The sequence below is a fragment of the Calliopsis andreniformis genome, unplaced genomic scaffold (assembly GCF_051401765.1).
Source record: "Calliopsis andreniformis isolate RMS-2024a unplaced genomic scaffold, iyCalAndr_principal scaffold0022, whole genome shotgun sequence".
Taxonomy (NCBI): Eukaryota; Metazoa; Arthropoda; class Insecta; order Hymenoptera; family Andrenidae; genus Calliopsis; species Calliopsis andreniformis.
Window position 1 is genome coordinate 4,535,020 of NW_027480432.1, and position 15,779 is coordinate 4,550,798.

A 15,779-nucleotide genomic window follows, 5' to 3' on the forward strand; every position below is an offset into this window, starting at 1 on the left:
TTGAATTCTGCTTGTGGTGTTATGTTACCCTGTGCTAATAATAAGTTTCTTGAACACTTATGTCTGAATCAATTTTGTACAATGAAATAAATGAAGAAAAAAAAAGAAGAAAAATTACCTGTTGCATTTCCACCCATAATGTAAAATTCTTGTACATTATGAACAAATTGGGGATACAGCTTTATGGCTAGTGCTATGTTTGTTAATGGACCCAGACATATAATACTAACTTTATTTGGGTCTTCTGATACAATTCTATGCATAGCACACACAGCATGTTCTTCTTGCAATTTATTTATCTCTACTTTAGTAGTATATACGTCTCCAAAACCATCACTGCCATGATATTGATCATTAGCATTTTGCATTGGAAGTAAAGGTGCATGAGCTCCTTGAAAGACTGGTATCTAGAAAGCAATTTATAAAAAAGAAGATTTAATTAATATTTCATTGAAAGTTTAATAGAATATTCATAATATAAAACTTACATCTGTTACTTGGCAAACATTTAGTGTTCTAAACACATTATTGACCACATTCTCAACTGTTGTGTTTCCATTGACACAAGTAATTGCTTTAATTTGTATCTGTTTCTTTTTATGAGCAGCAATTAATATTATTAATGCTAATGCATCATCTACGCCAGCATCACAGTCAATAATGAAGCTTCTTTCTGTCATTATAGCTGAGAAATATTTTAACTTTTATGGTACATAAAAATGATGTATCACTTGCACTTGTAAATGTTTCCAAATAAAAATCCTAAAATAAATTTCAAGTTCAATGGTATTTTCTTCAAGTAGTACGCAAAGAATAATTAATTCATAATCTAATTTATTCGATCCGACAATTTTATGTACTAGATACGTATTAATATTCTATTCAGTGTTTAATTGCTTTTTATATCGTCTGATAATAGTTATGTACACTTGATTATAAAAGAGGATTAAGTAATAATTGATAAGAGGCAAGTGTTTTCGATACAGAAGCGACTATATCTGAATCGGGTGCTACAAACATTTTCAACCAAGAAGAATATTAATTACGTTAGAGGTTTTAACTTTAAAATGAAATTAAATACAATACATGCACTAACATGTAACGTCCAAATAAGGGTAGACTGCGTACTACATGCCTATTCAATTACATATTTTAAATACAGGTCGTTTACGCAAAAGTTTTTTCATTATTTCTAATACGTTTATTCTTAAATTCATATTTTTAAATAAATTCAATATGAAATCGATAATATTTTTTTCTGTTACTAAAATTTTTCAAATATAATTCATATTTAGGATATTTTATGAAGTTGAACCTTAGAGAAGAACTTGTGAGAAATAGTTATTTTACGTAGCCCTCTAATAGTAAGTTCACGAAGCAGTAGGACAGTCGAAAATAGGGTGGGGGTGGGGTTCTCGTTTGAATCGTAGTTAATGGCTGTCCATAGTTTGCTGCCCATGGAGATGAAATAATTTCTAAAAAAATTGACAAGACAGGCGTGCTTTCATAATTTAAATCACAAATAAAACGTCAAAATGGACGAAGCAAAGTTTCTGAAGCGGTAAGCATTGTCATTGATTGTGTTTTTTACAACTGTCATTTGGAGTTGACGTAAGTTTCGAAACATTTTGTATTTATCTTTCGATTACATATAATTCAAAAGTATTTTTCCTATTTAGAAAAGTACGATCTGGTAATCTGGATGTGCATCCGACAGAAAAAGCTTTGGTAGTGAATTACGATGTTGAAGCGTTAATTTTGGGCGAATTGGGAGATCCTATGCTGGGAGATCGTAAAGTAAGATTTGTAAATACTCTATTATTGATTATAATGTAAACTCTATTCGAAGGAATTTCTGTGATCATGAATTATTTGTGTATACAGGAATGTCAAAAAATAATTAGATTGAAAAGTTTAAATGCAGACACAAATGTATCACTTTTAGCTAAAGAAGTGATTGAGAAGTGTTCCTTGATACATGAATCAAAACTTCGGGAAGTGGAACAACTGATTTACTACCTTCAAAATCGGCGAACAAATGAAAGCTGTACAAGTCAGTTAAATAATATCTCTTAAAAGTAAGCCTGCTACTGTGTTCAATAACTTAACACATACTATCTGCTGTTATAGGTGACAATAATTCTCAACCTTCAAGACCAGCATCATCAAACTCTGTATCTGCAGATAATGGGGAAACAGAACGTGCTGTCATTAGTAATGTTGATAGCTACATTGAATTGTTGTATGAAGAAATACCAGGAAAAATTAAAGGTTCATCATTGATCTTACAGTTAGCAAGGGTACCTGATAATCTCCATGAGTTAACAAAAAATGGTACTGAATGTTTCATTTTAACATAATTATCATATGTATTAGTTTGTACTGTATAATTGGTGTCTGTGCTTTTAGAATCTCTGTTAAGTGCTTTAGCCAGAGTTTTGAGAGAAGATTGGAAGCGTAGCATGGAACTTTCTACAAATATTGTCTACATATTCTTCTGTTTTTCAACATACAGCCAATTTCATAATATTATTCTTGAATATAGAGTAAGTAGATGAATAGAAAATATACATAAAAAATATATTGTATACTGAACAATTTATTTTTAAACCTAGATTGGATCTTTATGTATGGACATTATTGATTCTGAATTAAGACGTTATGATCAGTGGAAAGAGGATATGGAAAAACGTCGACGTCATTTTGAAAATACTACCGGTTTAACATTTTTTTCAAGCGGAAATGATAATTCTGACAAGAAAACAAAAGTTATTGATGATATCTGGAATACTGATAGCCCTTTAGATTATGAAATTAAAAAACGATCAAATGAGTTAGCTAATACTGTGACTGAAGGAGATATAAAAAAATTAAAAGAAGAACTCGAAAGAAATCGCAAAAAATTCAAAAGTTTAACAAAAAAGCAAGAACAATTATTACGAGGTAAAATAATTTTACATTTTTGCCTTATTAATGTACTTCATGTGTCATAAAAAATTTGTATTACAGTGGCCTTTTATTTGTTACTAAATATCGCTGAAAATATGGAAGTTGAGAGAAAAATGCGTAAAAAAAATGTAATTGGTATGCTAATTAAAACACTGGACAGAACAAATATTGATTTGTTAATACTTGTAATTGCTTTTCTAAAGAAATTGTCTATATTCCGTGAAAATAAAGATCTTATGGTAAGAATTTACACAAAATTTGTTTTATAAACAATTCTCGGAATATTTTTATCTATTAATATACATTGTATTTTTAGGCAGAAGGAAATGTCATTGAAAAAATACCAAGACTCTTACAAAGTAACAATTCAGATCTTGTTTTGAGTACTTTGAAGTTGCTGTTTAATCTTTCTTTTGATGCAAAGCTTAGAGCAAAAATGATACGAGTTGGTTTACTACCAAAGCTAATTAAACTACTTGGTCAAAGTGATATTAAGAATAAAACGACAATTTTGGGATTATTGTATCATGCCAGTATGGATGATAAAGTAAAAGCTATGTTTACAAATACTGAATGTATTCAAATGGTAAGAATCACAATAATTTTATGTATAACCTTTGTGAATAATTCTATTTAATGCACAAATGTTTCATAAGGTAATAAACATGATTTTGAATACTGAAGATGAGCAACCGAAATTGGAATTAATAGCACTTGGCATAAACTTAGCAGTCAATAGTAGAAACGCTCAACTGATGGTTGAAAATAATCGTTTGCAAGGTCTCATAAAAAAAGCATTTAGAAACCAGGATCCTTTGATAATGAAAATGATTCGAAATATTTCTCAACATGACTCCACTAAAGAAAGCTTTGTTGTATGTAACTATTTTACTGTTAAAGGATACAGATTTTTAATTAAGATTATTACAAGTTTTTATCGAATTTCAGGAATTTGTGGGTGATTTTGCAATGGCCTTAAATCAATCAGACTCTCAAGATTTTGTGTTGGAAGTTGTAGGTGTCTTGGGCAATTTAGAATTGCCTGACTTGGATTACTCACAAATACTCCACCGTTGTGATTTGATACCTTGGATACGCAGTAATCTCGTTCCAGGTATTTATTCGGCATATAAATAAAATTTGATTCGACTTTTCTAATAATTTTTTATTTTAATAGGTAAAGCACCCGATGACTTAGTGCTTGAAATTGTTATATTTTTGGGAACAGCAGCTCATGATGAAGATTGTGCACGTTTGTTATGTAAAGCTGATATATTGTTGTCTCTCATTGAACTCCTTAAAGGTATGTATTACATTGAAAATCTAAAACAACTATCAATATTTTAATTAATATAATTTTTACAGCAAAACAAGAGGATGATGAAATGGTGTTGCAAATAATCTATGTGTTTTATCAAATATCTAAACATGATTCAACAAGAGACTATTTAATACGTGAGACTGGTAATGGTAATAATCGAATTTTTTATTTCATTCTCATAAATAACTTCAATAAAATGTCCTGTGTATAAACGATACGAAAATATTTGTATTATGAGTACTAAAGTATTTACGTACTTGTAGAAGCACCTGGATATTTAATAGATCTGATGCATGATAAAAATCCTGCAATTAGGAAAGTATGTGATGCATGTTTGGATGTCATTGCTGTAAGTATATTTTTTAAGTAATTTCAGTGATCAATTGTTAATATAATATGAAACCGAATTAATGATGAAATTTTAGATGTGCGATAAGAATTGGGCAGCTCGTATAAAAGTAGAAAAATTTAGATCACACAACCAACAATGGTTAGAAATGGTTGAATCTATAGCAAACGATAATACTAATCATTTGTTACAAGAAGAAGATGACAGTCTTTCCCCATTCATGAATGGTGATCTTTTAAAACATACAATGTTATTTCCATCTGGTAATTATTTGTAACTATATGTATATCATTACGCATAGTTATTATTCGTTCTTTTTTTAACAATATTAAATTTATTATAGGTAACGTAATGTCATTTGGTACGGATGATAGGTTTTCAGTTATGAAAAACTCATCAGAATCATCTGAAAATCAAAGTCGTCCAGTTAGCAGGTATATTTACACTCTATAAGATTTTAATTATATTTCCATAATTTGTATAATAAATTCATTTTTTAATATTTTTATTTCAGATACAAAGATTTTGATGATCTTGGTGAACTTGTAGCACGTTCGAAATCTCGGATGTCTGTTGGTTCTGGCATCGAAGATCTCTATTATAATTCGAAAGTTAAATTTGCTGAATCAGACAGTTCACATGTATTGATATGAAAGGTAATTTGCATCAACTAGTCTTGCAACAACCCTTACATGAATCACTGTATATTTATTTATTTACAAAAGTATCTTAGAAAGCTTTAACACAATTGTGTACGTGATAAGTTACTCTGATCTCATAATGTAGAATATTCTATATTTTATTTTTCTTAAAATAATTTAATTTATACATAAACGTTCGATTTAAATTGATTTCTAGTCGCATAATTTTACAAATTAATTCAAATGATCATGTGATATTTTTTCTCATTCTACAATCTCATAATAAGAATGTGCAATAATATAACTCTATTATGTAATTGATATTAATGTGACTTTGGTATAATATGTATATTATACAAATGCTTTTGTAGCACAACATTTAATAACAAGAAATTAGTAGGGTAACAAGAGAATAATTTAAAAACCCCATAATGAAAGCTAATTTATGAAATCTATTTTATACTAAAATAATTTATAAACTCTTGAAGAACGCTTTGTTTTAGTTAATTACTTAATACACATTCCATTTATTTTCTGCTTCTTTACAGTGTAACGATATTGATGTAAAATGTTGTATCAATAGAATATGTTATTCAAAATGTTTATTATTCTCTATATTATAATAAACAACACATAAATAGCAAATTGTGATTCTTTTTTTCGCATATAAAACTTTTATTTGTAATATTAAATTAAGCACAACAAAGTTTAATCACTGGAAAATTCTTGGTTTATTATTTGAACTTAGACTTTTTCGTATAATACTATTGGCATTTGGTTTAAACACAATAGTGTAACTATTATCACCATCAGTGTAAAATGTATGTTCTTTTAAATCCCAGCTGACAGGACTATCTGAAAAACCTTGCACATGTAAAGCACTCCATGGTACAGTGTCATGATTAGATACATATTTTCTCATGGCATTATACAAATTTATCATTTGTTTCCTTGTAAAGAACCCAGTCCACTGTAAGTATTGTATTTGACCTGTATTTATCGATGGTGATGGGCATATGTATGTATTAACATAGTCATCTTTCTTATCATTTTTCCTGAAGAAATTAATTTAATATTACAAATTTGATTTCCACCTTAAATACGTTTCTAAAATCTTGTACATACAAATCACCAGATATACTAAAAACGCCAAGCCATTCAAAGAATTTTTCATAATCGGAATCGTCCGAAACTATTGGTACTTTTAAGGAATACTCAATTCTTCGCTGAAAAGTTTGATGGCAAAGAGAAACATTGTACTGATGTTTGTAAAACCATGCTGCTATTGATGATGGACATAGATTTTCCTCTTAAGCAACGAAATGAATTGAATTACATAAAGGTATTCACATAAATTAGATTGAATTTAAAAAAGGAGAGAAGTAAATTACCTGGTGGATTCCATATTACGATTACATCAAATGTCTGCTTAAGGCGCTCCTTTAGCGATGTTAGAACATGTTCATAATTCTTCTTGCCAGGTGTAAAACTTTCAGATTTTAAATCAATAGTCACGACTTTTGATTCACGTTACCGGTAAAAAAAATAAACGAAAAACATAAATCGTACAACGTGACTTTACTAATACAAATATAGAGAGCATATGTAATGTTATTTATAAACTTCAAGTAGAATCCATGTTAGTAAACTTAAAATTTTTCATTACTAATAAATATACATTTTTTATGAAAATACTTTTCTAAGGAAGTACATAAATATTGTCTTTATTTGTTTTCTTTCTCAGTTTTCTTACTCTACAAACATATATACAACCATTATAGTATTATTTAGTCATTCTAGATGTAATTATATTTTATTCAGTTATATAAAAATATATTTTCTATTAATAATTAATTGCTTTCGATATTTCACTTATGCAAAAGATAAACTTGGACTTGTATCCAAATTTATATTAGTTCTTCTCAGTTCTTCTCTGAAAATATTTAATTCTGCAGGTGATATTCCTTGCCAACCTTCTAGTTCTGAGAGACGTCGTAGATTATCACAGTTTTGCATTAATAATTGTATAGTTTTCATTGATAAATCATGACTGTATAATATTTTCAGCTCTTCTAACTTGCTCAATGGATTTTGTGAAAATATTTTTCTCATTGTTTCATCTCCAATGCCAGTAGATGAACCCAGTTGTATGAACTTAATATTTATGCAATGGGAAAGCAAAAATTCTAAGTGCATGCTTGCACACTCTGCCACACACTTGATTCTTTCTAAAGAGCGAAATGGTGGAATTGCTAATTTCCTTGAATAAGCTGGTGCATGTTCCAAAAACTCACAGTTGTAAAACACTAAACTTTTTATGTCGGGACAAAACTGACTTATCGATATAAGCGCATTCAAATCGATTTCTTCTACATGCTCCAAGTGCAAACTTGTAAGTGCACAACCTTTTATTTCCAATAACATTTTTAGTCCATGCGCATAAAAGTCGCAAGATAAAAGCTTTAATTCCTTTAAACAATCAAGAGTAGCTAGAACTGTTAAGTCAACAATCCTTTCATCGCGTAATAAGCAAAGACTTGTAATATATGGACACATATCAACTAAGAGATATAAATGTTCCATGCTGAAATTTCGACTCTCAAACGTTCTTATATGAAAAGATTTCTTAACTTCATTTTCTTTTTGCTGAATATATTCTAAAACATATCCAAATTCGTCGCATCTGCCGATATCTTCTATGTTTAAATGTTCTAAAAAGATATCTGCATAACCAGATACACTCATAGAAGTTCTACATAATTTAATTTGTTTTAAATATTTACAGGAAAGCAAAGGTCCAACACTACGCTCTGTTACAAATCTAGATGCAGTTACATCTAATTTCTGTAGCCTTTTACAGTTTTGAGCTAGAGCTGATATAATGTCGTCTGTACAATCAAAGCACAAAGTAAAAGATACTAAATTTGGCATAGTAAATACTCCATTAACAATAATTTTTTCAATATCTGATGTTCTCCAACCAGCTGAACCTGAGCCCAAATCCAGAACTTCAAGTCCAACCATATCGTGTAGTTTATTATAAAGAACATGTCTCATAATTTTAGGCCAAGCAGAAAATTCAATTGCTTTCAAGTGTGCACCTACAGCAACTTCTGTTAAGTGAAGAGCAACTGTCATTTCTGACAGAAAGGCTGTGGTTAAAGCATAATCATTGTATGTACCTCTAGTTTCTTTAACTAAATTCACAATTGCAGTTAATACTGCTTGAGACATTTTATCATATAAATGTCTAGGTATACTGGAGCTCAACAAATGTCTCATAAATTCTAGCATTGATTGCAACTTAATACGTCCATGTTCTCGATTACTTTTGGAGATGGTGCTAATAAGTTCTGTCATGTATCTACCAAAACTAGTCACATATTGCCCAACAGAATATAATGCTAAATCGACTAGTGTAGGTATTTCGTGCTTTCTTGGCATTTTGATTATTTTTATTTTCCTTGTTAGGACTTACCATAACGCGTATGCACTTTACGATCAAAGAAGGAAGCTTTGCCTTCTAAACCAAGTTTCTGAAAGTCTTCTGTTAATAATGACAGCACCAAGTGTCCATTTGGTGTAATGGCAATGGAATTATCCAAATCTATTTGATTTCCTATTGCTAGAAGATTCAATTCTCCTAAAAAAAAGTATCAAAGTATATATATCATAGCAAAAATTTGTTTGTATGTGTTTAGCATGCAACACATCAACAAGATGTTACTTCCTAAAGTAAAAATGTTGGCACCAATCCATATGGATTTCCATTTATAATTTGAAGACAGAAATTACCATTTAAAACGTAATTAATGTTGTCATTATAATTATTATGCAGAAACGAAGAAATTAAAAGCTTTATTTGTTTGCAAAGTAAGGAATAATAGAAAGGTAAATATAAAGTAGTATCATGAATAATTTCTTTTCGTGTCTTTGTTTACCTGTTTTGACAAATGCCTCAATAAATTCTTTGTTTATTAAATCAAATACATTCACTGCGTTGATTCGATAATAATCGCTATCTTCCGAAATGCAAGCCAGCAATTCATCTGGAATTCTGACTGTGTCAGGAAGCACCAAAGATACCTGGCGTGAAGCCAACAGTAATTGCGAATTATACAAATTTCTCAAAACATAACCTTTGTGAAATCGGAATTAATTATAATCGATTTGTTACTTACCGAGTGGTTAAAATAATGCGATTCAACTGTGTTCGGTACATCAGCCTTCTTGTAGTCTCTCTTTTCTATAGAGAAATGATGTTTAGGTGGCTTGAAGTTCCAAACTTCTGGACTAAGCATTTTAATACCAAAAGATTATTTTCAATTTTCAAATTTAATGTTGCTGCTCGAAATATTCACGTGTAATGTGCATAAGGGCATTTTGAAAGTACAAACATACTACACGTGCGTATATTAACTTCCGCGTAAAGTGTATTTATTGAAAAAGTGTACCAGAAGCCTCGGTAGCGCAGTAGGCAGCGCGTAAGTCTCATAATCTTAAGGTCGTGAGTTCGATCCTCACCCGGGGCAAATTTCTTTTTTCTTTATACAACAAATTAAATAACTTTTTAAAAGCGTAATTGAACAGTGCACTTTAAAACAATTAAAATAGTATCATTTTTACAGAAAATAAGTAAGTTGATTTGAGGGAACAATATTTAATTTATCTTAGAAAATCTATTTTTATAATGTATCATGTATAAAACTATAAATTAGTACAATTCTTATTTTCGTTTCCTCCTTGATTCGTTTGGATTCTTCCTCATCCAATATTTAGTAGTACCCCCGGGTCGTATACCTAGTATTGCTGACTTAGAATATACATCGCGCATAACGAAGGGAGAATATCCAGCTATGTAATCGTCTTGCAAAGGATCATTTTTGGTACGTGCTAGTCTCGAAGGTCTTTGATCGGGTACCGGCTGATCTTCACAAAGAATAGGATTGTTTGCATGTTTTCCCCCTTTCGGCATTGGCAAAGAAAACTAAAAATTCGTTGATTATTATGTAAAATATCTTTAGGAACATATAATCTACAGGAGAATAAAACCTTACTCTTTTTCCTTTTTTCGAAATTGGTTTTCGAAAGTTGATATGAATCTGTTGCTTTCCTTCTTCGTTCAACGTCACTGCAACCTTTTTAAGTGTTTTATTTCCACAGCTAGGACAGAAAACTTTTGTCATGATACTTGTAGTCTTAAAACACGCGTAACACCTGAAGACGAATGTTCTCATTTGTTTGATTAATCTCCCATCTAGTGAGACTACATTCAATCCAATCTGCTTCAAAACGTTTTGCATCGCAAAATCCATTGTTAGACACGCGACAGTCGCAGGCTTTTGTTCGAGCAGGTCTGAGTCTATTTCTTTTTTGACCTTGTAGATATTGCCTGCAATAGAAAAAAATTAATACTGTAAAATTAAAATATTCTAAATGGTCATGTTGTGCACAAAGTATTGAAGTGTCTTACTAGGTGTAATCCAACCACTATCATCATCCTCATCATCATCTTCATCCTCATCCTCATCCTCATCCTCATTCTCATTTTCATCATCTTCATATTCATTATATTCAGTATTGCTTTGTTTATTATTGAAGTTATTTTTAACAGGAGCAAGAATATCATCAACATTATGCTGGCAATTATCTTCATCTTGGACTACTAATTCTGTTGGTTCACAGTTTAACTTTGAAAATTTAGCAGATAAATCTTCTGCTTCATTATGATCTATATCAGAATCTGCAGTTTCATAATCTGATTCAATATTACTAGAAGATTCACTGAAATAAATTTCTGAATCCTCTTCTTCTTCATCATCAGCCTTTACATTATCTTCCAAGTTTATTTCTATTTTTTTATTGCAATCTTCTACATATTCCTTATCTTCAGATTTTTCCAAATCATTTTCCTCTTTCTTTTCCGTTTTCTTCCCTTTCTGTACATATAGGAATGTTTAATTACTATGTTAATTATCTAATTATATTAATTATTATTTAGAAAATATTATACTATTATATCAAATAAGCATTTACTTTATTTTCAGGCACATAGAAACCAGCTACAGGTGTACGAAGATCCTCAGTTTGATTCACACTTGAATCAACTGTTTTTATTACTACTGGATCATCTTTTAAATGATCTGTTCCTACTTTTTCTTTTTCCAGTTGATAGGTTAATGCAATCACTTTTATATCAGTTGCAGATAAACTTGCATAGTCACCAGTTTTCTTGGCAAATTCTGTAACTGTACATATAATGACAAATTAGCTATTTTTTAAAGCATAAGAGTATTACTGCAAGACAAATAGGAGTTTAAATTATATTACCAAATTTAATGTCCTCTGTATGTGCAGTATGTACTTTTAAGTCATATGGTAAGACAACTAGCCTTCTCAGTTGTCTTTTGTTTGTTACTTCATTTACTACATCTTGTTCTGTTAATATATTGACACCAATATCCTAAACAAATATTAATAATCATTATTTATACTTTGAACATGTACAAACTAAATATTAAGCAAATATTCTCAACTTTATCAGTGTAAAATTCATATTAAAAAAAATATATTAATGTACCTATTTAGAAAACACTTCACCTGTAAGGCAGCATTCCTGATGAATGCACTCGTGTCGACAATTAAATATTGTACTTTCTGACTTTCATTCATGTTTATCAATTTTTGTTAAAGAATAACTAAAAATGCATTTACACACGTGCTTTTAGCCAAGGCAACAATTGTCAACTTTAATGCGTATTTTTATGAACATCACATGTGACAGTAGAGATGATCTCTATTTTTGGTGACAGATATGAGATGTAAAATGTATTTTAATTTTATAGTTTACAAATTACTTTTATTGCATTTTTATATCTCTGTTGCATAAATACAAGTTGATGAAAATCGAGCAATAAATATGAACATAAACATATCACCTTATGCAACACAGTTTTTACATCGAATGAACGGTACATGAAAACTTAGCTTTATATGAAAATCTGAAATCTGAAACATTAAACCATGAAACGTTACCAAACACTCAGGTATTCTACGTACCGATAACATTTATTATTTTGAAGATAACTTAACAAATGCATATTCCAGATATACGCAAAAGATTTCAATAAAATGTATGCAATTACTTTCTAAAAAATATGTGAAGAAAGGTACGTATACCCATTTACCAACTTTGAGAGAAAAGATATTGAAATCCTTTAAGAATTTTATAGTTAAAATATTGGAAGAATTTAGTGGTATTAAATTTGATTAATCTTGAATTTTTTGTAATTTATACATTTTAAAAATATCTGTTTACAGTATCAGATTACATTTGAAAGTGCTCACACAGATTGATCAAAATCTTGACTCAAAAAAGTAATCCCCTGTATGTAAGGGGAATTCCCTGAAAAGAAGGCAAAGGATTATACAAGAACATGACAACTTTAATGAAATACAATTGGTTATGTGAGGTGGTTTTATCGGCTGCTCAGTTACATGTTGATGAAAGTGTATTAAGGATACTTAAAGAATACTATGCAAATTATATAAATTCAAATCGTAAACTAAGTCAGATTAGAGATTTAAGAACACTATTAAAAGTTCTAGAAAAGAGAGATATTCTTAGTTACAGTAATGTGGATCCACTTTATCATATTTCAAATTATTTAAATGATCTTCAAGTGCAACAGCATATACAAGATTATAAACTTTATCTGCAAAACACTGCGCATTCCTCATTCTGTGATATGTATAAAAAAACAAATGGTAACTTTTTTATTTAAAATTATGTAGGTATTATTTTTTTACAGCTTAGAACAAATTATGTAATTTTTTAGCAATTTTTTAGAAGGACATGAAACAAAAATTAAAAATTCTACATCACAGTCAAAAGTAGAAGACATTGAACTTAAAGATCAATCAGTGTACGAAGAGAAAAAACAAGCAACATGTTCTGAGCAAGAAGAAATGTTACAGCAAATGAGTAAACATTTATTTTTAATTATTGATATTAATTATTCCAATAATGCTCACATGTATCTTTTTTCAGTCTTATTACAAGTCAGTGAAAGAATAGGACGTTCTTGGAGGGATACTGTTAGATTCTTGGGTATTCCAGAATATCAAATTGATGTCATTCAAAATAAATATCCTTTTGATTTGAAGGAGCAGAGTTATGAAGTAAGATGTGACTTATTTATTGTATACAAAATTTTTTACATACAGATATAACATGGACAATTTTTTAGGCTTTAAAATTATGTATATCTCAATACAGTACTGATAATTGGAAACTAAGTTTATTGCAAGCATTGGAGAAGGCAAGACGCAGAGATCTTAAAGAACTTGTTGAAAAGTTAATAATATGTAAGAGAACAGAATATAATTTTTAGTAGCCTTTTAAAAAATAAATATTTAATATTTGTATAATTTTTTTTAAAGGAAAACTAAAATAAAATGTGACATGCAGAGATAAGAATTTATATTTTTAAGAAAACTTAAATATAAACATTTTTTTCAAACAATCGTAAGAACATTATTAAATATTACTAAGTAAGTAGGTTGCTGTACTTTCTTATTTCATGGGTTATAATAATAACCTAGTTTTTATAGGTTCTTTAAGAAATTCTGTGTAGCAGTCTTTGTTGTTTTGTATGAATTATATAATGCACATTTGAGAAAGGTATGTATAAATTGTTCGATTATATACATTTATGTAACAATTACAACTGTATGATTTACGGCGTTTCTTGAAAAATACAGCAGCCTGTGCGTATCTTTCATTCACTAATCCTAGATTATGCATTATATTAGTGTAAATTTTTATGTCAACGCAAAATACATCTGTTCCAGTGCGTAATAGAATAAATTTTTTTAACGACTTTTGTTAGGAAAATACTTAGCTACAATGAAAATGTAACTTTCAAAAATTTTACACCGAATTCCCATTTAATTCGTTTGGTGCAGAAATCCAACTTTATTTTGTAAAACATCTATTTTGTTAATGCATGTCTAACTTTGTTTGCTAAATTTTAATGAATAATGATGACATTAACATAGTAGAAACAGATTTTTAAATAACATAGGCGTTTTTTGTTTGATTTCCTGATTTCACCATAATATCTTTATGTATTTGGTATCCTATAGAAATTTTTGATGAAATTTTTAATCTCTCTCTCAACTTTCGCCTGTGAAAAAACCAAGTTAAACATTTAAAAAGTGAACAAACATTTTACACATAAGATACACATTATCCATCTTACCCAATTTCCATGACACTGTCTTCGCTGTTAGCATTTGCTGTCCACACACCAATTTTATCTACTTTTTGTCTTATATTTACTACTGCTCCACAAACATCATCAGAATATCCATTAAAAGCTTCACCAATCATACATAAAAGGGTTTCTAACCAAAAGTGATCTAAATCTGTAGCTCTTTGCTTCTTATCTAAGTTTATAAGCCATCTTCCACCACATTTATTAGCCTCATCTTCCCACATAGGTCTGATTCCTTGCTTGAACATACTATAGTCACAACCTTGTCTCAATTCTGATGCAGCTTTTATGTGATTGTATAAACTAAGAACAAGACATATTATTTTCATTATTTAATACGTTTTAATAATATATTACTCTAATATTCCAAACAAAAATACCTCCAAAAATCTTCTGCTGTGTCGAAACTTGTTATTTCTCTTTGACTTTCTTCCCATGTTTTATTCCTATCAGGTTCATAGTACCAAAGAGTCCAAGTATGTTGGAGTGGATGTTTAATTAAAACCTCCGGTGGAAACTCATCGAAATTTGCTATCTCTTGCTCCTTTCGTTCCACTTCCTGCAAAGTATCTTAGCTTTTTTAACCTGTACACGTTGTCTATTACGTGCACCGCTCTCACACGATTTTTAATCATTTTTTAACGAATTAATGTCTACGATATTTCTGAAACGATATCAACAAAATTTCTTTAGAATTCTAATGTCAGTGTACACTATAGATTAAATTATTTTATTGAAGTAATGTAATATGTCTTTTTTAAGCTCATTAGACAGTTTTCACCATGCATGGGAACAGATGGGAGGGGTGAAGAGTGTCGAAAACGACCACGCTGTTTCGCAGAAAAACTTATACAAGTTTTCTTCTATCACTTGAAACGCAGGTGCGCTTGAGCGAAGCGTTGCATTAACTTTACGATATTTATGGTATCACAAAAATTATTTAATGAAAAATACCTCAATTTCTTCGTTATTACTCGTAGCCATCGCACACCGACTACACGCACAATATGTTTGCTCGCTGAACTAACAGTAGGGGCATCTGACGGCGAAATTTTTATATTGAAATTTCCTTTCCCCGAAACAGAGATACGTGAAATTGTATCGTTAATGTAAATGGTCGTTAATTGAATTAGATTATTATTATTATATAACCAAGAACAACACGAAGAACTATTAAAAAAGGCACAGTTTTGAGAACAATGTTAGGTCTATGTTTTCACTGTTTCCTCCTGTCGAGAACC

General features: G+C 29.8%; 6 protein-coding genes and 1 non-coding gene across 12 annotated transcripts; 3 read left to right on the forward strand and 4 right to left on the reverse strand.

Annotated features, from left to right (window-relative positions):
* Nucleotides 1-34: 34 nt before the first annotated feature.
* LOC143186665 (inosine-uridine preferring nucleoside hydrolase-like) lies at nucleotides 35-680 on the reverse strand. The gene is made up of 3 exons (XM_076390373.1): nucleotides 489-680; nucleotides 119-407; nucleotides 35-63 (listed from the first exon to the last, which is right to left on the reverse strand). Exons 1-3 carry the CDS (start codon nucleotides 678-680, stop codon nucleotides 35-37), a joined length of 510 nt encoding a protein of 169 aa, XP_076246488.1.
* A 785-nt stretch (nucleotides 681-1,465) lies between these two features.
* Nucleotides 1,466-5,561, forward strand: Kap3 (kinesin associated protein 3). 3 transcript variants are annotated; one of them, XM_076390991.1, is made up of 16 exons: nucleotides 1,466-1,561; nucleotides 1,680-1,797; nucleotides 1,885-2,053; nucleotides 2,131-2,334; nucleotides 2,410-2,546; nucleotides 2,616-2,943; nucleotides 3,010-3,188; nucleotides 3,266-3,535; nucleotides 3,606-3,824; nucleotides 3,898-4,063; nucleotides 4,127-4,252; nucleotides 4,315-4,413; nucleotides 4,534-4,619; nucleotides 4,696-4,882; nucleotides 4,963-5,053; nucleotides 5,134-5,561. In XM_076390991.1, the coding sequence occupies exons 1-16, from the start codon at nucleotides 1,536-1,538 to the stop codon at nucleotides 5,270-5,272; spliced, it is 2,544 nt and encodes an 847-aa protein (XP_076247106.1). In that variant the 5' UTR covers nucleotides 1,466-1,535; the 3' UTR covers nucleotides 5,273-5,561. The 3 variants fall into 3 exon arrangements, with proteins under 3 accessions (XP_076247106.1, XP_076247104.1, XP_076247103.1); XM_076390989.1 differs by having other exon boundaries at nucleotides 1,467-1,561; nucleotides 1,885-2,047; nucleotides 4,315-4,419; nucleotides 5,134-5,560; XM_076390988.1 differs by having other exon boundaries at nucleotides 1,468-1,561; nucleotides 4,315-4,419; nucleotides 5,134-5,557.
* A 176-nt stretch (nucleotides 5,562-5,737) lies between these two features.
* Nucleotides 5,738-9,570, reverse strand: LOC143187050 (ribonuclease P protein subunit p40). 2 transcript variants are annotated; one of them, XM_076390994.1, is made up of 6 exons: nucleotides 9,442-9,570; nucleotides 9,202-9,346; nucleotides 8,739-8,903; nucleotides 6,652-6,777; nucleotides 6,386-6,569; nucleotides 5,738-6,315 (listed from the first exon to the last, which is right to left on the reverse strand). In XM_076390994.1, exons 1-6 carry the CDS (start codon nucleotides 9,559-9,561, stop codon nucleotides 5,973-5,975), a joined length of 1,083 nt encoding a protein of 360 aa, XP_076247109.1. In that variant the 5' UTR covers nucleotides 9,562-9,570; the 3' UTR covers nucleotides 5,738-5,972. The 2 variants fall into 2 exon arrangements, with proteins under 2 accessions (XP_076247109.1, XP_076247108.1); XM_076390993.1 differs by lacking the exons at nucleotides 5,738-6,315; nucleotides 9,202-9,346; nucleotides 9,442-9,570 and having other exon boundaries at nucleotides 6,385-6,486; nucleotides 6,652-8,852.
* Nucleotides 9,571-9,719: 149 nt separating this feature from the next.
* Nucleotides 9,720-9,792, forward strand: Trnam-cau (transfer RNA methionine (anticodon CAU)). The gene has a single exon. It is a non-coding gene; the product is annotated as a tRNA-Met (tRNA).
* A 194-nt stretch (nucleotides 9,793-9,986) lies between these two features.
* On the reverse strand, nucleotides 9,987-12,028 carry LOC143187051 (RNA-binding protein NOB1). The gene is made up of 6 exons (XM_076390995.1): nucleotides 11,861-12,028; nucleotides 11,591-11,723; nucleotides 11,297-11,508; nucleotides 10,734-11,199; nucleotides 10,318-10,652; nucleotides 9,987-10,247 (listed from the first exon to the last, which is right to left on the reverse strand). Exons 1-6 carry the CDS (start codon nucleotides 11,930-11,932, stop codon nucleotides 9,987-9,989), a joined length of 1,479 nt encoding a protein of 492 aa, XP_076247110.1. The 5' UTR covers nucleotides 11,933-12,028.
* Nucleotides 12,029-12,149: 121 nt separating this feature from the next.
* Fadd (fas-associated death domain protein) lies at nucleotides 12,150-13,793 on the forward strand. Of its 3 annotated transcripts, XM_076391001.1 has the most exons (6): nucleotides 12,150-12,429; nucleotides 12,581-13,027; nucleotides 13,110-13,244; nucleotides 13,311-13,441; nucleotides 13,510-13,627; nucleotides 13,703-13,793. In XM_076391001.1, coding segments are annotated over exons 2-6 (717 nt in total). In that variant the 5' UTR covers nucleotides 12,150-12,429; nucleotides 12,581-12,696; the 3' UTR covers nucleotides 13,705-13,793. The 3 variants fall into 3 exon arrangements, with proteins under 3 accessions (XP_076247116.1, XP_076247114.1, XP_076247115.1); XM_076390999.1 differs by lacking the exon at nucleotides 13,703-13,793 and having other exon boundaries at nucleotides 13,510-13,662; XM_076391000.1 differs by lacking the exon at nucleotides 13,703-13,793 and having other exon boundaries at nucleotides 13,113-13,244; nucleotides 13,510-13,662.
* Nucleotides 13,726-15,551, reverse strand: Eif4e4 (eukaryotic translation initiation factor 4E4). Its single transcript, XM_076391002.1, has 4 exons — nucleotides 15,493-15,551; nucleotides 14,919-15,097; nucleotides 14,524-14,841; nucleotides 13,726-14,448 (listed from the first exon to the last, which is right to left on the reverse strand). The coding sequence occupies exons 1-4, from the start codon at nucleotides 15,520-15,522 to the stop codon at nucleotides 14,334-14,336; spliced, it is 642 nt and encodes a 213-aa protein (XP_076247117.1). The 5' UTR covers nucleotides 15,523-15,551; the 3' UTR covers nucleotides 13,726-14,333.
* Between the last annotated feature and the right edge of the window lie 228 nt (nucleotides 15,552-15,779).